The sequence below is a fragment of the Festucalex cinctus genome, chromosome 5 (assembly GCF_051991245.1).
Source record: "Festucalex cinctus isolate MCC-2025b chromosome 5, RoL_Fcin_1.0, whole genome shotgun sequence".
Classification (NCBI taxonomy): domain Eukaryota; kingdom Metazoa; phylum Chordata; class Actinopteri; order Syngnathiformes; family Syngnathidae; genus Festucalex; species Festucalex cinctus.
In genome coordinates this window covers 5,502,118-5,523,823 of record NC_135415.1, presented here as the reverse complement: position 1 = coordinate 5,523,823, position 21,706 = coordinate 5,502,118, and the positions used below count along the sequence as shown (strand labels likewise).

Here is a 21,706-nt window from a genome sequence, read left to right as displayed (position 1 = left end):
GCTGGGGAGGTGGGGGTGGGGGGGGTGTCTGTATTTTCCAGCACTGCTTTTTCTTTTAACAATAAACTTTTTACCTTGGCGCTTTCTCCTTTTTGCATTAATGCAATCTTTTAAGCACTCACTTTTACAAAATCATTGTTCAGGTAAACATCACTTCAAGATTGTGACTGTAAGTTTCAGTCCCTTTGCAGTTCGTAGAGAAATACATGAGTACAAATTTTGCAGCAAAACTTTGTGTGATCAAACGTTTAACTGAAATTACTGGTGCCAACACACCCTCTTTTGTACAACTCCTGTCAAACAAATAAAACTGGTATACAGAGGAAGCCACACCTATTTGTACAATCCAAAAAATGCCAATGTGTGCCAAGAAAGATGCGACAGAAACATCAACTGCAAATAAGTGTTTTTTCTTTGCTCTATTTTGTATAATTACCCGGTGATTACAAGAACAGAAGTCAGCCCCAGACAAGCTCCTGCCCACTTCTCAGTGATGGATTAAATGCAGAAAATGTTACTGTACATGTGACAAGTTACGTTTTTAATGACATATCTTGGGTTGCTGCCATAGTATTTACAACGTATAACAATCTGTCGCATGGGGCCGTGCTACATGGTGGTGTCTCTTTGTTTTGTTATGCTTATTATGGGCAGGGACGTTTCTAGCTTCATGGGGGCCCTAGTTTGCCAAACTACAACCAAGAGATTCCTAAAATACCACAATCTAGTAGGCTACACTTTATGAGTAAAACTGTTAGGCTCTGGAATTGGATCCAAAAACGCAGACACAAATGAGATTTTTATTCGCATAACAATCCTTGTATACGCGGAACGCACTCACAACGAGACCAGAAACAATGAGAATGTATCAAGGATCAAGAGACGTGGAGCTAACTTGGGCTGTGGAGGTGCACAGAAGAACAAAAGAATAATCCGACAAAAACACGTTTTTCTGTTAGACTTGTATAGACAGCGAATGGATCAGTTTGGGTGTGGTCAGACGTGGGCAACCCTGATAGGTCGCTGAAAACAGGACTGACATGGATTTCTCTGATTGCCTTCTGACCAGATAAAGAGATTAAAGATTCCTAACATCACATAGCTTCCGACCAGTTGAAACTAGTTGCTGGTTACATGTTGATTGAATCAGTTCAAATCAGACACTTGACCCAAACAAAACACAGTCATGACAGTAAACAGACTACAGTTAAAATGAAACATCTTAAAGTTGACAGTCTTCTTTACGTCAATAAATAAAACAGCTTTTGAGTGTTTAGAAAAAAATGTTTAATTTAAAAAACACACAAAACAAACTCATTTAAAGTGCAACAAGGAAAACAAGCTAACTTGCAAGCAAATAGACTATGAGTGAATAGTCCTGTTGTTTTTTTTGTTGTTTTTTTATTAATACAGTAATATTCTAGTAATTCTGAACATTGAAGTTAAACTCTTTTTATATTAAAAATCATGATTTACAGTGTCTCTTTGAAGCTTGTACCCAATTACAAATTGTCACTTTTAAGCATTTTCTACAATAATTAATATATTAAACTAGTTGAACTTGGGGTTGGCAATGGGAAGGTTAACATCTATAAATGCCCAAGGCGAGCTGGCGAGCAAAAGAAATAAACAAACTTGCTAAAAAATAAAATAAAATGGAGTTTCGCCTCCAACTATCACTAACAAGTGCCTTACCTTTCTCCTTTGACCGGTTTTCTTCACAAGTTTTCTTTTTTTTCTTCCGTTTCTTTTTAGGCCATTTTGTTTGCTAACGGGTACTTTTTTTTTTTTTTCTTTCGCTGTATTTACTCAATCAACATGCCTATTATTGGGGGAAATTGAATACAATCATTGTATAAAATATAAACAATTCTGCTAACGGGTAGCTGTCAATCATTCTCACACAATGACGCATAGGCTACGTCACGAACTGTGTGGCACAAAAACGCCAGCCACTGCTTATCATCCCAGTTTATTTTATTTATATTCTGTGTTTATTTTTTAAGCATAAAAGGTATGTAATAAACAAATATTAGCAACTGATAAAGACAGGGCATTTTAATCGTCCTCAGGTAAGACTACACGTAGAGCTTGGGGGGGGGCCCTGGTGGCTTAGGGGCCCTAGGCAGCCGCCTACTTGGGCTATGATTATGGGACACCTTTTTTTTCGTGATGACACTTTGCTACAGAACACAGGCAAGATGGGGATTGGTTATGGAGGGCTCTGTAGGTGAACAGAATTGGTCAAAGAAGCATGAGTGGGTGGGGCAGAGTAATAGTCTACTGACGTCTTCGATGAGTTGTAAAGAGTAGTCTAATTTAGATGTTATAAATGTATGAATCAAAGTTTCAGTCCAGAGGACAGTAACGGGTGGAGATAAGTGATGGTCTTTATATAGAAAAAGGTTGTTTTAGTGGTTTGACTGATGGAGAAGTTGCTGTCTAAAATAAATGAGGGGGAGGGAGAAAGGGTGGAGTTGCCGTAGGTGGTGACATTGAAATTTAGTTGAAGAATGTTGGCCTGCATCCACGATTCAATGTCAGTGAAGCAGTGAGTGAGAGTGGGTTGCAGAGGTGATAGATTTGGTGGTGACATAGAGCTGGTCAGCATAGGTGTGGAAATGGAGGCTGTGACAGTATATTTCTATGTGGGAGCAGGTTGAAGATGAACAGGAGCGGACCAAGCACCAGGCCCTGAGGGACACCTTGGGAGAGATGAGCAAGGGAGGAGGAGCAATTATTAATGTTGATAAACGTGTTTGTTGTTGTGACATGATCTTACCAAGATGGCGTGCACCGGTGTGTCTGGCGAGTCTCTTGTCTTGGCTGTTTGTTGTTGGCGCTGTGAGCTGCAGCAGCCGTCTTTGTCTTTCTTTTTGTCATGTGGCATTTCGTCTTTTGTGTGGACCCGATTTGGACTGGACTGTTCTCGGCGGTTTGGCCGTGATATTCCTCGCGATATAAATAAACTTGAGTTGAGTTCAGGTGAGGGCAGCGCTTGAGATCTTAGAGGGATACTTCACTCATTGAGCCACTTTCAACAAAGATATTTTGTCTATAATTAATGTGATAACTATTGTTTTCATTAACAATGAATTCCTTTAAAAACTATACTTTCCACTTGCTGTCGATAGAAGACGACAACCTGCTGAGGAAATAGGTAACAACAACCAATCAGGGCTCACCTGTTTTTTTGGGTTGGGCCAGCATTTAATGAGTCTGATTTTACTGACAGAAACATGAATTGGCAGTTAAATCAACAGTTGACCTACTTTCCGAACTTATATTTTCAGAAAATATACCAAAACAGTACCATAGACAGAGGCTTATTTCAGAGTAAAGGTGTTGGATAATCAATGCTTTTTATTGTCTCCAAAAGTTGATGAAAGGTGACGGCTGATGGGGTTTAAAAAAACAAACAAACAAAGAAAACATACCGATCATCATGTGCCCACAAGTAGAGGTTCCAAAATGGTCATTTTGTCCCGTAGCCACATTTGGAGCCCCCCTGTACCCCCACCAAAGGCCTATGTGCCTTTAAACTCTCTAAATGCTAGTATGGTTCCCAAATATGACAAATCAGGTTGAAAACCCACCAACACAAAACATTTCCAAGGTATGCACTCCTCAAAATGCCCCCAAAAAATGTATTGCGTTTTTTTTTTTTTTTTAATCCACTTTCATTTAAAGGGTTAATATCTCCAAAAATAGTACACCTGCGGTGTAAGCCCATATTTTAATAGGCATGGCCAGAATACATAGATATAACAATTTACAGGTCTGTACTACCTACCTTAAAACAAAAGATGTGAGCCTCCAAATATGGTCCAAAATTTAGTGTGCAATTCCTGGATCCCAAAAATGGACGTGCCAGCCAAACTTAGAAGGGCCATAAATCAAAAACTATAACTCAAAAACTTCAGATTCTTTCTTTTGACATCATAAGGCACTAATTGAATAAAAATCAGGCAAATTGAAGAGGTGTCACTGTGGCATTTGTGTGAATTGACATGGAATGACGCTGTGTTATTTCCAAATCAGAGCAGTACTGATACCGTGGTTCAGGTGGCTCTGTCCAGGTAGACAGATTTAGAGTGTTTAGTTTGCTAGAATTAAAGGTCATAAGTGCAGTGTCGCTAAAGACGTCAGTCAGATGAGATGGACAGGTCAGTTGTCTCTCCTCACACATTGTCACTGCCTGGCTGATGTAGCCGTAGTCCCGCTTGAACTCTCTCTCAATCATCCTGTCCAGACAGAACAAAATAAAATCATGTAAATATCACATGACAGCATTATTTCCCATCCAACATGTATTGTACAAACCTCTCCCTCATGCCACTGAAGCTGTTTCCAATTATCACCACGAGCGGCAGACATTTTGGACTCCAGTTCTTCCACAGGAGGTTGTTGTACAGGGCTTTTCCACAATGCACGAGATAAAAGAGCGTAGGTTTGGTGGCCAGTCGTTTCCCCTCCTGCATGTCATAGCATGAATCATTTAATTTAAATAATTAATACTAAACTATAAGTGCCCAAGTATACTGACCTCATTGTCTGTGAGTACTGTCAGACCCAACTCTCGGAGTACATCTTTTTCACCAGAGGAGAAAGCAGGATCAAAAACAATGCAGTCTTTTAATGGAATCTGGAAGAACCACATTCAGTTAGGTTAGTATGTGTGGTAATGACAAAATCAATATATATTTTCACCTTTGTTGCATCCAGGAGAAGGAGCATTATGGCAAGCTGATAACGAGCAGACACGCATGAGGAAAAGGTGCCCAGGCCATAACACACACACTCAAGTGGAGATATTGTGGCATCCAAACTCTCTTGTATCTGGCTTGACGAGACCTCCCTGTCTTTTTGGTTCAATAACACTGCCGCCAGTATCTGCTCTGGAGACAACATTGGAGACAAAAATGGTCACTCGAATGAAACTGTTGTTTCTGCTTGTTAGTAGAACAAATATTGAGAAATAAATGTCATCTTTATTCAAGGGATTCACCTTTCCACTCTTTCCAAAAGCCCTCGCATCTAATTTCACTCCTGCAGAGTAAAAACATTATTAGTTAGCATAGAAGTCTGAAATAATGTCAATAAAACACATTTTGTTAAGTTTCACTGAATTTAACTTACACCGTTTCTTTGATCCTCTTAAGAGTTTTTCCAACATCCAGTGGTTCATTGCAGTGTGCTGGAGACATTTGTAATGACTTCAAACTTCTGGATGCACCTTTTCGTCGACGTTGTACCTGCCATTTACCGTTTATGTCAGACATCTAGACTAAATTAACCCGAACATACATATGCAACGAATAAATACCTATTATACATGTTTTTCTCCCTTTCGTCGCTTAGAACGTGTGTGACACAGGGGAATGTTTTTGTGTTACACCAGTTTTCTGCTTCCTGAGTGATGTCCGACCCGGGAGCTAATAATATTATTTTACACGACTTTTTTTTTTATTACCAGTAATTGACAGAAAATTTGTACGAGTAATCATTTGTCTTCCAAAATTATGACTTTTTATTTATTTATTTTTTAAACACGTTAGTCATCAACGGAAGTATACTTGATCTCCCGGAAGTACTCGAAGCGTTCCGGTTTGCAGTACGTCAAGAAGGCGCTAGTTAGCGTTAGCTATCGAATCTTATTTTCTGCTACAAGAAAGAACATGTTACTTTACCCTTTAAAGAAATAGGTAATGCATTTGAAGAATTAAAAGTGACTAATTTTCATTTGTATGTTTTATTTACGGATAAATCAACAGCGCGCATGCTAAATTGTTTTCGTCGCGTTCTATACATGTTATAATGTCTTACTGTATTTGTAAACGGGTTCCCACTGAAGTCTCCTGTAGATGATTGCAAACAATTCCGATAGATTTGAGGTTCTTGATTTTGACTATTACCATTATTCTTTCCAGAATGTCAATGTCACACCTGTATGGACGGAGGGAGGCGGAGGAGGATGGCGTAGAGATTGAAAATTTTGAGATCACAGATTGGGATTTGGCCAATGAGTTCAACCCAGACCGCCGCAGACACAGACAGACCAAGGAGCAAATGACTTATGGCATCTGGGCAGAACAGGACTCTGATGAGGATGAGAGACCCAGTTTTGCAGGCAAGAGGTAAAGTCATGGTTTTGTTCCCATGTTGAGCCACATCAACCCACCATAATCATCCCAAGAGGCAAAACCCCCCAAAACAAAACAGTTTTTAAGAGTAATACATTAACTCATTCACTGCCAGTCATTATAGAAAATTTTTACATTTCCAATACTCACGTGATATTACATTCAATAATTATATATAAACCGAATCTACCAAATAACAGAATAGACTCCCTACTTTTTGTCCCGTCCCGTTCTTTTATAATTGACAGCAGAAAAATGTAGGTTTGCCAAAATACAGCCATTTCTCCCATGGACTCTGAAACTGTGTTTATTTCCTATAAAATGGGGCAATGATGTCATCTACCGGTGGTTGGGCATCAGTAAAGTTGTTTCCAAGTTTGATATTTACAGTGGAGCATGCTCAGATTCGCCCCCATTTAGCACCGCTCTAAAAAATACAATTGACAAGTATACTTGTCAAAGGCAGTGAATGAGTTAAACATTAAACCTAGTGTTTGTTAATGGGTTTTTTTGTTTGTTTGTTTTTGTTTGTCTTTTAAGATCCAAAGACTACACTGCCCCAGTGAACTTTGTGAGTGCGGGATTAAGAAAAACTGCATCTGATGAGAAACAGGAAAGAGAAGAAGAAGACTCTGATAATTCTGACGATGACACTCCTTCTGCACCTCCACCTCCTCGAGTGCCAATAACTAAAAAGCTTCAAAAGGTAAATTACAATTAGGGAGTGTTTGTTAGTCACTATTGTGTATATTCTAATGGGTTTGTATAATATAGTACAGTGATTCTCAACTGTTTGGTCGGCACCTAAAAGTGGGTCTCAGGCAGCTAATGAAAATATTATATCATGTATTTATATTCAGATTTTCCATTTAACATTATGTGGATGTATTTCTAGAGGCTATTTCTAAACCCCCAAAATTGTTTTATTGTTCCTAACCTATAAAATGTGTTGCAACTGTCCCAGGGTGACATTTGAGATTCACAACCACTGTAGAGCTATTTGTGGGAAAACGTTTATTTTATTTTTGTCTAGGGTAATTTCCGTGGGAACCAGTCCCAAAGGTTTGCAGCGGGTATACAGTCAGGACAAGGAATTGGTTCCTGGGAGAAGCACACGAAAGGAATTGGTCAAAAACTGCTGCAGAAAATGGGCTATCAACCAGGCAGAGGATTGGGCAAGAATGCGCAAGGTGTGCTGAATTATGGGTACTTTAGTTTAAATTTGGGGGAGATAATAATGCATAGTTTCCAACCATTTACCTTTTTAATACTTCAGGTATTATCAATCCAATTGAGGCGAAGGTCCGGAAAGGAAAAGGTGCTGTGGGTGCTTATGGCAATGAACGGACCCAACAGAGTATTCAAGATTTTCCTGTGGTTGACTCGGACGAGGAGGAGGAAAAGGTAACATGACACTGCCACTTGCCATTCTTTATTGTTGTACCAAATGACAAGTAATGTAACATTGTAATGACATTCTAAATCATTTGTCTCCTTAGGAATTCCAGAAGGAATTAGGTCAGTGGCGTAAAGATCCGGCTGCAACTGGAGCAAAGAAGAAACCCAAGTACTCCTACAAAACTGTAGAGGAACTGAAGGCTAAAGGCACATTTGGCGGGCGCAGCATCGGAGCATCTGCTGGAGAGCTGGCACAAGTCAAGGTAAACTATTATTTATTTAGAATTGTTGTAATAACACCTCTTGATTTTGAAAATAAACAGTCTGCAGGAACACTCCACCTGAGTTTCATTTATCATATATATATATATATATATATATATATATATATATATATATATATATCTTCCCATGTTTAGGTAATTGATATGACCGGAAGAGAGCAAAGGGTATATTCCAATTACAGTCAGATGTCGAACAAGCACAGCATGCCGGAAGACGGTCCACCAAGCTCGTCCATGCGAGATCAGAAGGGATCCGGCTTTGCACTTCCCGAGCTTGAACATAACCTTCAACTTTTGATCGACCTTACAGAGCAAGACATATTACAGGTACCACCAAACATCTTGCAAATAAAACTAACCTGATTGGCCAAATAATTTTCTCAGTCTTGACAAGTCTTGTACTCCATCACATCTGTTGTTTGGTGTGTAGTCAGCCCGCCGCCTGCAGCATGAAAAAGACGTGGTTGTGTCACTTAGCCACGAGTCTCAGGCGCTGCAAACCAGGTTGGAAGAAGAGCAAGATGCCATCCGCAGAATGGAAGAGGTGCTGGCTTTGGTGGACCGTTTCCCTTCTGGCGAGACAGCACCAGGGGAGGGACCCACTTTGCAGGTATGTTGATTTTTGTTTATAGGAGAAACGACACAATACTGACTAGAGGTGTGAACCTCTGGGTACCTCACGATACGATCTGATATGCAATACAAGCATTGGGGGTTCAGTGGTAAAATTCTCGCCTGCCACGCGGGAGGCCCAGTTTCGTTTGCCGGCCAATACACCAATTAAATGTCAGGTTTACCTGTTTGACATCTATTAAACACGACACAAATAGGAGAGAAAACACTCAGTTCAAGGCTCGCAAGGAGAGGAACTGACTGATACAATTCACTCCCGCACTCTCTGAAGATTCTTCTCCTCGCCCTCTCTATTTATTTGGTTTTCCACGCCCTTTCCAAGCCCCTAGTTACATGGGCGTTCCAACCCTAAAAATACAAATGCAAGGGATAGTTGGAACACAGTGTACTTGTTTCTGCTACAAGAAAGAACATGTTACTCTCTTATGTTACATGTGTTGTGCATGTGAGTGGAAGATATTTGAGTACGTGTGGTCAGGTTTGCAATTTCATTTCATTTCTTAACAGAAAACAGGTGGCCTCAGCAGACTGGCTCTAACCCTTCTGCTGCGTTAGATGTTGCGGTTCGCTAGGTTATGTGAATGTGAGTGGGAACAGTGTCTTTATTGCAAGCAGTAGCAGTTCTTTATTGCAGCAAAGGTATGATAACTTATTATTTACAATTATTTCTACACCTCACAATAATCATTATTTTACGATATGACGATACCGCGATTATCGATATATTGGTCAGGAAATAAGTCCACGACAATTTATGATAAAACTAATCAAGACATAAATTGTTTTTTTCAATGAGAAAATCGTTTATTTTTGTACTATCACTGAAACACAATTTTACAACTGGTGTCTTCTTCACAGCGAGTACTTTATCCATCCATCCATTTTCTTAACCGCTTACTCCTCACAAGGGTTGTGGGGGCTGCTGGAGCCTATTCCAGCTGGCTATGGGCAATAGGGTATATTAAAGCCAATTAAATCAATATTAATATTCCTCAGAGATTTTGTGCTTCAAAAAGTCGAAAAATAAAATGTGTTTTAAAACTTTAAAATTGAATATATAATACACATTTTTTATCGAAATGGATGCAAAACTGCTGGACTGATAAATGTTTTCCACAAGTAAAAGTCAACTCATGAGTCTTCTTCACCTGAAGACTTCCGTACATTTCCCTGCCACTCTTATGAGGCGCTCCCCCTAGTGGCTCACCAAGTAATGAACAATTGAGCCATTATAGTGGTTCTATATTAACTACAAATATCGCGATTACTTGCGTAGGCGTATCGATAATCTATAGGGAGACAAAGGATCACGATTTATCACGATATCGATATATCATCACACTCCTAGTACTGACAATAAGATATGTTACGTTCATTTTATTGAAAAAAATGTTAATTCATTGTTGTTCCTTCAGGAGTGCGCCCGCATCTTTGAGACTCTACAGACAGACTATTATGAAGAATACAAGACGATGGGTTTGGCTGATTTGGCCGTAGCTGTCGTTCATCCCTTACTCAAAGGAAAACTTTTTTCATGGGATCCATTGAAGGTATGTTATGTAATTACTTTGCCTCATTATGATGTAGCTCGGTAGCTTTGAATTTGCCCCTCACAGGCTTTGTTGTTGTTGTTTATGTCAGGACCCTTCTTATTGCTTTGAAGAGGTCGGTAGGTGGAGAGCAATTCTTGAATCAAGAAACCTTCTCAGTAGTGGGCAAGATTCAAACATGGACCCTTACCACAGGTACAAAAAAAAAATAAACAGCCTCATTTTTTTTTATTTTTTTTTTTTAAATGAACCTGTATTTATTCCTAGTGCGTGTTGTTTCAGGTTGCTGTGGGAAGTATGGATCCCAGTGATGCGGCCCTGTGTGTCCAGCTGGCAGCCTCGCATCGTCGGGCCAATTGTGGACTGTATCGAACTGTGGTCTCCTCTTCTCCCACTTTGGATCTCAGATTACCTGCTCGAGCAGCTTGTTTTACCTCGGCTGCAGCGAGAGGCAAGACATATTTATATGTTTAAGTGTATAATAGGGCTGCTCAATTTATGGGAAAAAATAATAATCACGATTATTTTGGCAATTGAAATCACGATTATTCAAATAATAATTTTTTGGTGCAAAACAAGAAGATGTTTACACATTTAAAATGTTAAGACCAATTAAAAAAAATCGAAACACTAGTTATGTAAGTTCCTTTTGGACCAAACTGAATTCATTTATTATATTAATTTATTTATTATGTTGCAAAAACTTGAAATTGGATTTGTGCACTGTGCAGTAGGACGATCATTTATTTTCCGGTACAAAACAAGAAAATGTTTAAACATTAAAAAAAAAAAAAAAAAAATTATATATATGAATACATTTCTTTGAAACACTATAATTATGCAAGTTTCTTTTGAATGAAATAAAATGTTATTTGTTATAAATTCAATTAGTTATTTTGAAATTTAAAAAAGGTGCAAATGTATACATTTAAACAACAAAAAAATTAGTACTAATTTTTTTTTTTCTTACAATTATGCTGATTTTGTAATTGTAATTGAATTTCGATTAAATGCACTGCCCCAGTGTATAATAAATATGATCTACGGTTGTGCAATTAATCGAAATCAAAAGGGTTGTGCAATTAATCGAAATTCAATTTCAATTATTACGCTCCACTTTGAAAAAATATCGATATTGTGATATTGGCCCATGCAATATTGCATATCGCAAAGACATGCAATAAGTTTCATATGGAATTTTATGCTTTTATCTGAATTTGACCAATCAGTTGCTAACTAAAATGTGCACCACCATCCAATCGTTGAACATTATCGAGATGTAATTACAATTATTTCATTAAGTAAGAATATATTGAATTTGCTTATTATGCTGCATGAAAAATGTAATTCTTTCATTAGATTATACAAATGTAATTTCCTTGGGTATATGTTAAATATGGCAATAATATCGATATCACTATAATCAGCAACTATGTCGCATGATATTCCAATATCGTGCAGCCCTAATTATTAATACTAATTTTGAGTTGTTTAAATGTATGTATTTGCACCTTTTTTAAGTTTTAAAATGACTAATAAATCTTGTTTTGGCCCAAAAGAAACTTGCATAATCATAGTGTTTCAAACAAATTGATTGTCCTAATCATGATTGCAATTACTACCAAATTAATCGTGATTAATATTTTCTTCATAATTGAGCAGCCTTAATATGATCGAGTGTGCACACAACCCCAAAACACTATTTTGTGATTTAACAGGTGGATTTGTGGAACCCCTTAACAGACACGGTGCCCATCCACTCCTGGATCCACCCTTGGCTGCCTCTCCTCCAATCACGCCTGGAGCCGCTCTACGCGCCCATCAGGAGCAAACTAGCTAACGCTTTGCAGCGGTGGCACCCCAGTGATGCCTCAGCGCGGCTCATCCTGCAACCCTGGAAAGATGTTTTTAGTCCAGGAGCTTGGGAGGCCTTCATGGTGAAGAACATCATCCCTAAACTAGGTAATCTACTTCCTCCGGGGTTTTTTTTCATTTTTTTGTTTTTTTTTACGTCAAAGTGTGACCGTGTCTATTTCGCAGCTCTGTGTCTGGAAGAGCTGGTTATCAACCCCCACCAGCAGCAAATGGAGCCCTTTCATTGGGTGATAGACTGGGAGGGCATGCTGTCCCCATCTAGTCTGGTCTCCATGCTGGATAAAAACTTCTTTCCAAAATGGCTGCAAGTAAGGAACTCTCACAAAGCGTCTGTACACATAACTGAACAACAACTAATATATTTGACTTTATGTCTGTTTGTGATAGGTCCTGTGTTCATGGTTGAGCAGCAGCCCTAATTACGAAGAAATCACCAAATGGTACCTTGGGTGGAAGACCATGTTCAGTGATGTTTTGTTGTCACAGACCCTCATAAAAGAAAAGTTCAATGAAGCGCTGGACTTGATGAACCGCGCAGTATCTTCAGCAATGGGTGGGTTTCCTGAAATGTGTCGCGATACAAGTCCATGTCAGCATTTCTTTCGTGAAATATTGCTTACATGTTCTTCACATGTACCCCACAGGTGGATACATGCAACCAGGTGCGAGAGAAAACATTGCATATCTCACTCAGACGGAGAGAAGGAAGGAATTCCACTATGAAGCCATGCAAGAGCGCAGAGATGCTGAGAGTGTCGTTCACAGAGGTGCCAGCGCCAGCGTACCCCCAAACTTGAAAGATCTCATCCAGATCAAGGCAGAGGAGAACAACATCGTGTTTATGCCTATAGTGGCCAAACGACACGAAGGCAAACAGCTGTATACATTCGGCCGTATTGTCATCTATATCGACAGGGGGATGGTCTTTGTGCAAGGAGAAAAGACGTGGGTTCCCACGTCTTTGCAGAGTCTGATAGATATGGCTAAGTGATTTTGATTGAATACTGGCTATTATTTAAAATACAGTAAGTGTCGTATTTTGTGTGATTCCAATTAATTGTATAACAATAATGTTTGTACTTTTTAAAACTATGTTGAATTGCAAATAAATTTTTGTTTGTTTTTTAAAAATCTGGTTTCTTTATTTTAGAGCTGAAAATATACAGCTGTAAAGTACTGGGCCGCCCTATGTTTTAGCTTTTTCCAAGGAAAGGGATTTCAGCAAATACCAGCAGGGCTGTTTCTAGCTTCATGGGGGCCCTAGGCAAGATGCTGTTTAGGGGGCCCTAGTTTGCCAAACTACAACGAAGGGATTCCTAACCCTTTAGATGGAGTCCGAAGATACCGCAATCTATTACACTTTATGAGCAAAACTGTTTTGGAATTGGATCCCAAAAACGCAGACACAAATAAGAAAACAGGACTGACATGGATTTCTCTGATTGGCTTCTGACCAGATAAAGAGATTAAAGATTCCTAACATCACATAGCTTCTGACTTCACAGAGCTTCTGACCAGTTGAAACTAGTTGCTGGTCACATGCTGATTGCATCAGTTCAAATCAGACACTTGACCCAAACAAACCACAGTCATGACAGTAAACAGACTACAGTTAAATTGAAACATCTTGTAAGAAACGGCTATGAATACCAGAATTAAAAACGCAATCTAAATCATAATCACATTTAGTGCCAATAATGTGCAACTTGAGATGCTCCATGGTGCAGAAAATAACAGAAATTGGACAACATTCAATGAGTTAAATTTATTAATTTTATTTGGTTGTCCCTGAACAGCTAAAAAAGACAAAAAATGTTTGAAAGCGCTATATAAATAAAGATGACTTCACTTTTAAACAAAATAGTTTACCGCCAATGTAGCCGCGAGGGGGCACAAGCCAGTGTCTTCTTGTGCCGGTCCCAAGCCCGGATAAATACAGAGGGTTGTGTCAGGAAGGGCATCCGACGTAAAACTTTGGCCAAAACAAACATGCGAATCAAATATATGACTTCGATACCGGATAGGTCGGGGCCCGGGTTAACAACGACCGCCATCGGTGCTGTTGACCTACAGGGTGCCGGTGGAAATTGGACTACTGTTGGTCGAAGAAGGAGAGGAGGAAGGTGTGTTCGTATGAAGAAAGAGAAGAGGAACACCACTAGTCTAGGACTTAGAGTAGGGACTTTGAATATTGGGAGTATGACAGGAAAAGGTAGAGAGCTGGTTGACATGATGCAGAGGAGGAAGGTGGACATACTGTGTGTTCAGGAGACCAGGTGGAAAGGGAGCAAAGCTAGAAGTTTAGGTGCTGGTTTCAAATTGTTTTATCATGGGTTAAATAGGAAGAGAAATGGAGTAGGAATTATCGTGAAGGAGGAGTTTGTTAAGAACGTCCTGGAGGTCAAAAGAGTGTCAGATAGGGTCATGAGCCTGAAGTTAGGAATCGAAGGTGTGATGATCAACGTTGTTAGTGGGTATGTACCACAGGTAGGATGTGAGCTGGAGGAGAAGGAGAACTTTTGGTTGGAACTCGATGAAATGATGCAGAGCATCCCTAGAAGTGAGAGAGTTGTCATTGGTGCAGACTTCAATGGACATGTTGGTGCAGGAAATAGAGGAGATGAGGAGGTGATGGGCAGGTTTGGTATCCAGGAGAGGAACGCAGAAGGACAGCTGGTGGTTGATTTTGCAAAAAGGATGGAAATGGCTGTTGTGAATACTTTCTTCCAGAAGAGGCAGGAACATAGGGTGACCTACAAGAGTGGAGGTAGAAGTACACAGGTAGACTACATCTTGTGTAGACGGTGTAATTTGAAGGAGATCAGCGACTGAAAAGTAGTGGTAGGTGAGAGTGTAGCCAGACAGCATAGGATGGTTGTGTGTAGGATGACTCTGGTGGTGAGGAAGACAAAGAGGCCAAGGGCAGAGCCAAGAACGAAATGGTGGAAGCTGAAAAAGGAAGAGTGTTGTATGGCTTTCAGAAAGGAGTTGAGAAAGGCTCTGGGTGGTGAGGATGTGCTCCCAGATGACTGGACAACTACAGCAAATTTGATCAGGCAGACAGGTAGGACAGTCCTTGGTGTGTCATCTAGAAGGAAAGGAGATAAGGAGACTTGGTGGTGGAATGAGGAGGTGCAGAAGTGGATACAGAGAAAGAGGTTAGCTAAGAAGAAGTGGGACATTGAGAAGACTGAAGAAAGTAGAAAGGAGTACAGGGAAATACAGCGTAAGGTGAAAGTAGAAGTGGCAAAGGCCAAACAAGAGGCTTACGATGACTTGTATGCTAGGTTGGACAGTAAGGAGGGAGAGAATGATCTATACAGGTTGGCAAGGCAAAGAGATAGAGATGGGAAGGATGTGCAGCAGGTTAGGGTAATAAAGGATAGGGATGGAAGAGTGTTGACAGATGCCAGCGGTGTGATGGGAAGATGGAAAGAGTACTTTGAAGAGTTGATGAATGAGGAAAATGAGAGAGAACGAAGAGTAGAAGTTGTGGACCAGGAAGTAGCAAAGATTAGTAAGGATGAAGTGAGAAGGGCATTGAAGAGGATGAAGAGTGGAAAGGCACTCGGTCCTGATGATATACCTGTGGAGGTATGGAAGTGTCTAGGAGAGGTAGCAGTAGAATTTCTGACTGGGTTGTTCAACAGGATCTTAGATAGTGAGAAAATGCCTGAGGAATGGAGGAGAAGTGTGCTGGTGCCCATTTTTAAGAACAAGGGAGATGTGCAGAATTGTGGCAACTACAGAGGAATAAAGCTGATGAGCCACACAATGAAACTATGGGAAAGAGTAGTGGAAGCTAGACTGAGGGCAGATGTGAACATTTGTGAGCAGCAGTATGGTTTCATGCAAAAAAAAAAAAAAAAAAAGAGTACGACAGATGCAGTATTTGCTTTGAGGATGTTGATTGAAAAGTATAGAGAAGGTCAGAAGGAGCTGCATTGTGTCTTTGTTGACCTGGAGAAAGCTTATGACAGGGTGCCCAGAGAGGAACTGTGGTTTTGTATGAGGAAGTCTGGAGTGGCGGAGAAGTATGTTCAAGTGGTGCAGGACATGTATGAGGACTGTAAGACAGTGGTGAGGTGTGCTGTAGGTGTGACGGAGGAGTTCAAGGTGGAGGTGGGACTACATCAGGGATCAGCTCTGAGCTCCTTCTTGTTCGCAATGGTTATGGACAGGATGACAGATGAGGTTAGACAGGAATCCCCATGGACTATGATGTTTGCAGATGACATAGTGATCTGTAGTGAGAGCAGGGAACAGGTGGAGGAGAAGCTAGAGGCGTGGAGGTTTGCCCTGGAAAGGAGGGGAATGAAGGTTAGCCGTAGCAAGACGGAGTATCTGTGCGTGAATGAGAGGGACCCAAGTGATAAAGATAAAGTTAACTGGTCCTTCCTCTTTGCTGTCTTAAATAAATTCGGCTTCGGGGAGTCATTCATTCAATGGGTCTCAATATTATATGATTCTCCTAAAGCTACAGTTACTACTAATTGGATTACATCACAGAGTTTTACTTTACAAAGGGGAACAAGACAAGGGTGCCCAATGTCTCCTTTATTATTTGCTATATTTATTGAGCCGCTTGCATTAGCTATACGTCAGGATAGACGGATCCAAGGAATCCACTCCGGGACAATAGAACATAAAATTAATCTATATGCCGATGATATATTACTCTATTTAGAAGAACCTGCTATCTCGCTAGGGGAAGCATTTAAATTAATAACTAAATTCTCTCACTTATCAGATTACTCTATTAACTGGACAAAATCAACATTATTACCTATTACAGAAAATTCATGGAATCCTACAAGTCAGGATCCACACTACTCCTTTCCTACAGGTAATTTAAAATACTTAGGTGTTAAAATTTCACCTAAGTTAACTGAATTAACTTCTTTAAATTTTTCACCATTATTGGATAGTATCCGTAGTGACCTGGAGCGCTGGAATAATCTTCCGATCTCTTTAATAGGACGGATAGCTACTATAAAAATGAAAGTTTTACCAAAGATTAATTATTTATTTTCAATGATTCCATTTAAACCTACGTCTAACTGGTTCCAATCGCTGGACTCTGCTATCATAAAATTCTATTGGAATAAAAAAAAAAGCCAAAATTAGTCTATCTACTCTTCAGGAAAGTAAATCTAAAGGAGGTTTAGAGGCACCAAACTTTATGTACTATTATTTAGCTAATCAACTACAATATCTTGTGCTATGGACACAACCCAACAGAGATACTAACTGTTGGTTGGAATTGGAGCAGAAGGATTGTAATAATCTTAGACTGTCAGATTTACTCTTTATTACAAAATCAATAAGACGACATAATTGTTTTAAAAACCCAATGATAGCCGCCACCCTGACTGCCTGGTGGAAGGCATTAGAAATTACAAACTCCCAATTGGCGCCCTGTGGGCTCTCTCCCATTTGGCATAACCCCGACTTTCAACTTAATAATCAGTCGTTCCATTTAAGCCTATGGGAGCAGAAAGGAATTACACACCTTCATCATCTTTTCTCAGATAATAAGTTTATATCGTATACAAACTTGGTCCAGAAATATGAAATAAAAAAGGGAAATTTCTTACATTATCTGCAAGTTAAAAATATGGTTAAGAAACAAATCCCAACACTTCAGGATACGCTCCAACTGCCTGTCTTAGCTAAAGATATTATAAAGCTTTCTCCAACAACAATAAAGAAAATATCAAAAATATATAAGTTATTTTTATACACAAATAAAACGTATTTACCGACTTTAAAATGGGAAAAAGACTTGTCTATAGTTCCGGAACCAGACTTTTGGACCCAAATCTGTGAAAATGTATTTAAAATGACCAAACAGACAAATTTGCAACTTATCCAATATAAGATACTTCATAGAACATATATTACACAATATATGATGAAAAAAATGGGACTCTCTGACTCCGACATTTGTCTCCAGTGCTCACAAAACACTGCCGATACTTATCTTCATGCTTTATGGTCATGTACTCCAGTGCTGCATTTCTGGACTAAAATCTTGGAAAAGCTCGCTGATATATTAAACTGTAGGCTTCCTTTATCTCCAAGATTGTGTTTACTAGGTGACTTAACAATAACTGAGCTACCATGTAAACAATCTCAATCTATATTTATAGCCCTTACTATTGCTAAAAAAATAATCCTTGTCAATTGGAAAAATAAACAATCTCTAAATATCGACCACTGGTTAAACTTACTAATAAATTATATCTCAATGGAAAAAATCTCTGCCTTAAATAAAAATCAAGTATCAAGATTTAAACAAATATGGTCTATGTACATAGAATATTTTAATCTCAATTTGGCAACTTAATCCTGCCAAGATTCTGCCTGTTAACGAGAGCCACCACATCGTTTCAACTTCTGTTGTCGCTGCTTCTGTATTTGGTATTTTGTATCTGATTGTTTTTATTTTTATATAGTCAGGAACCTAGTTGCTGCTAGTGGGCTCGAGCATACCACACTACACGACACTATACTCATTAACTCCTTAAGATCTATTTCTAGTGGGCACTAAGCATCAACACTTGGTGTTACTGCATGCTAATTAGTCAATTTTTTTGACGCCGTCCCCTGTGGTCGGGCGGGGGTGGTTCTGCGGGCGTGCCACCTACACCCGCCGGGTGGGTGAGGCCCCGCTGGTCGCTCCTCTTACTCACTTCACTAGCTTGCACTATACACTTTGTAAATATACACATAGGGCACACAACACATTTCTTGGTGGGGTGGAGAAGGGTGGAAACACCGTCTTCACCCTTCAACTCCCCTCCAATTTTAATGCACCTCACGTCCAAGGGGAGGGGTGAGTTGGGGCGGGGAGCCATCAGAGGGGATGGACTGCAGTGCCTGGCAGCGCTGTGGTCCCCCCCATTTGTGTCCCTGCCCCACCACTTTGTCCCTCCATTCCCTTTTTTAATGCACCACACATATACATATTCATTTTTTTGGGGGGGATACGGGTGTGTCGGAGTAGGGGAAATTTTTTTCCCTCTGCTCCGACTCACCTGCTCCCAATTTTAATGCACCACACGCACACACTTGTATATACACTGGGTGGGGCCACATTCACGGTGTAAGGGTAGAGCTCGCCAGTCGGCGAGCTGGCGGACTCAGTAACAGGGTTAGGTGTCACTAGTACTCTGGCGTGACGACCGGGGCCTCTCCCCACCGGGCTCGGTGTTCTGGTGTTCCGCCTTCTCCCCTGGTGCTTCCTCCTCTGCTTCCCCTCTCCCGCCGCTGTGCAAATCTCGCGCGGCTGGAGGTGGGGTGGGCACATCTTCCCTCTCTGCGCTGCTGCCCGGTGCCGGGTTCCGGGGGGGTGGGGGGTTCTCGCGGGGGGCCGGGTTCGCGGGGGGGGGTGGCGGCCGTCGGGGGGGGGGGGGCGGCTTGTTTGGGGGGGGGGTGGAGGTATGGGTGGGTGGGGGGTTGGGTGCTGGGGGTCGGGTGTGTTCGGGGGTTTGGGGGTCGGGGGTGGTGGGGCCTGGGTCGTGGTGGATGGCGGGTTTGGGTGGGGTGCGGGGGGGTCGTGGGGGGATGGGGGCTGGGGACCGGTGGGGCGCTGTGGGGGCCCGCTGGGCCTCGTTCTGCGGCCTTGGGCTCGGGGGTGTGGGCCGGGGCTGGGGCGGGGGTGTTCCGGGTGTCTGGGTCGGCTCGCCGACCGGTGTCCGCTCGGGTGGCTTGGGGGTGGCCTTGCTGCTGCCGCGGCCTGGGGATTCCGGGGGGGGGGGGTGCTCGCTTTGCTGGACCGCGGTTGACGGCTTCTTTCTTTGGTGGTGGTCCTTATGCATGCCAGATCCGTCGCACCAGCATCTACTGAAACTCAACAGAAGTACCCTCTCCCTCCCACAGCCCCTTGAATCAGTTGGTGCTGGTGTCTGTGGTTCTCACTTTGCTTTATCTATCCTTCCCTCCTTCCTCTCTTTAGTTTTTCCTCTGGTCACTTGAGATCTTAATTTATTAGAAGTATGAGGTTTCTGGGGTTGGCATAAGACTCTGGTTTTGTAACCACGCAGGAGGGGTCTTGTTGGTGCTGGACTTCACTTTGATGGATTGGATGTACTGGCTTCTATGGATCTCACTCTGCCTTATCGATCCTTCCCTCCTTCCTCTCTTTAGTTTTTCCTCTGGTCTCTTGAGATCTCGCTAAATTTGCTGGAATTTAGAGGCTTCCGGGGTTGGCGTAAGACTTTGATTTTGTAATCATGGGGAAGGCAGGAAGTGTTTGGTCGGTGCTGGATTTCACTTTGATTTACCTTTCTTTTCTCTTTATTTCTTTTTTTTTCTGACCTTTTCTCTGGTCTCCTGACCATTTAAACCTCACGACTCTGGCAAGATTCTGAAGTACCTGGTTAAGGCGAAGGGTAATGGGATATTTATAAGGTTTTAGGTGAATGAATGAGTATAAATTTATACGTATTTGCACGCACGCACGCACGCGCACGCACGCAAACGCACGCAAACGCAAACGCACGCACGCACGCAAACGCACGCACGCACGCACAAAAAAAAAAAAAAAAAAAAAAAAAAAAAAGAGCAATGATGACAAGACGTTGAATCGGTAAGACTACCGAATGAACAATTCTGAGCTCTTAAAAAAAAAAAAAAAATAAATAAAAAAAAAAAAAAAAAAAAGAGAGGGACCCAAGTGGAAGAGTGAGGTTACAGGGAGAAGAAACCAAGAAGGTGGAGGAGTTTAAGTATTTAGGGTCAACAGTCCAGAGCAATGGAGAGTGTGGAATAGAAGTGAAGAAGCGTGTGCAGGCAGGCTGGAACGGGTGGAGAAAAGTGTCAGGTGTGATGTGTGATAGAAGAGTTTCAGCTAAAATGAAAGGAAAGGTTTATAAAACTGTGGTGAGACCAGCAATGTTGTTTGGTCTGGAGACAGTGCCACTGAGAAAAAGACAGGAGGCAGAGCTGGAGGTGGCAGAGATGAAGATGCTGAGATTCTCTTTGGGAGCGACCAGGTTGGATAGGATCAGGAATGAGTACATCAGAGGGACAGCACATGTTAGAAGCTTTGGAGATAAAGTCAGAGAGACTAGAATTAGATGGTTTGGACATGTCCAGAGGAGAGATAGTGACTATATTGGAAGAAGGTGACGTATATAATTTTAGTTATCTATGTAGATTCATGCCCCATCCCTGAAAAAAGCCACCTGGTTTGGCCCAAACCTGCTCTGACACATTTTCCTTTCTTCTGACCCAGCAGACATATGTAGGGGTTTTCCGATCACGTGTGCTCTGGCTGGCCTTGAAGGCATTCTGTGAGATAGGGGTTTTCCGAACACGTGAGCTACACGTGCTACACGTGAGTGAGTGAGCCAAGGCCAGGTGCAGGCCATAAAAATGTCTTGTCCGCAAGATTTATGAGCAGGAAGGTACACATGAGCTTGGGTAACCATGAAGTTCATGCAGAGGTCAGCTTTAAATTAGGCCAAAGGTTGCGAGCCTAAGTTTACCTGGAGTAACAGTGCCCCCAATGGTCACAAAATAGTACTGCACCAAGTTAAACTCTTATCTCGCAGTGCACTCTAGTGGCCAAAGACATTCATATGAATAATTATGTTAATGTGTAGGAGGGGACAAATTTTGTAGTTGTCCAATACCGTTAGCTACCTTAAGATGTTACGCCCAAGGAAAAAGTTTGGAGGTGGACTCTAGTCAGGCTATATAAACCAGTGCATCCCGTTGTCCGATGGATTTCTGATCCCTTCTGGCCAGAATATATGTCTTGTTTGTATGTCTGTGTCAAATAAATCTTTTTGTCTACAGCTTGAATCTCGGCCCG

At 41.2% G+C, this 21,706-nt stretch overlaps 2 protein-coding genes across 4 annotated transcripts; one reads left to right on the top strand and one right to left on the bottom strand.

The window, feature by feature from the left end:
- Window positions 1–3,343: 3,343 nt before the first annotated feature.
- srrd (SRR1 domain containing) lies at window positions 3,344–5,847 on the bottom strand. Of its 3 annotated transcripts, none has more exons than XM_077522566.1 (7): window positions 5,827–5,847; window positions 5,140–5,255; window positions 5,009–5,049; window positions 4,711–4,898; window positions 4,547–4,645; window positions 4,324–4,475; window positions 3,344–4,244 (listed from the first exon to the last, which is right to left on the bottom strand). In XM_077522566.1, the coding sequence occupies exons 2-7, from the start codon at window positions 5,205–5,207 to the stop codon at window positions 3,965–3,967; spliced, it is 828 nt and encodes a 275-aa protein (XP_077378692.1). In that variant the 5' UTR covers window positions 5,208–5,255; window positions 5,827–5,847; the 3' UTR covers window positions 3,344–3,964. The 3 variants fall into 3 exon arrangements, with proteins under 3 accessions (XP_077378692.1, XP_077378691.1, XP_077378690.1); XM_077522565.1 differs by lacking the exon at window positions 5,827–5,847 and adding an exon at window positions 5,327–5,423; XM_077522564.1 differs by lacking the exon at window positions 5,827–5,847 and having other exon boundaries at window positions 5,140–5,408.
- Window positions 5,593–13,008, top strand: tfip11 (tuftelin interacting protein 11). The gene is made up of 15 exons (XM_077522562.1): window positions 5,593–5,705; window positions 5,931–6,137; window positions 6,684–6,849; window positions 7,177–7,333; window positions 7,420–7,547; window positions 7,643–7,804; window positions 7,961–8,152; window positions 8,256–8,435; window positions 9,874–10,008; window positions 10,100–10,203; window positions 10,291–10,459; window positions 11,727–11,970; window positions 12,049–12,191; window positions 12,271–12,436; window positions 12,528–13,008. The coding sequence occupies exons 2-15, from the start codon at window positions 5,932–5,934 to the stop codon at window positions 12,872–12,874; spliced, it is 2,499 nt and encodes an 832-aa protein (XP_077378688.1). The 5' UTR covers window positions 5,593–5,705; window position 5,931; the 3' UTR covers window positions 12,875–13,008.
- The last annotated feature ends 8,698 nt before the right edge of the window (window positions 13,009–21,706 follow it).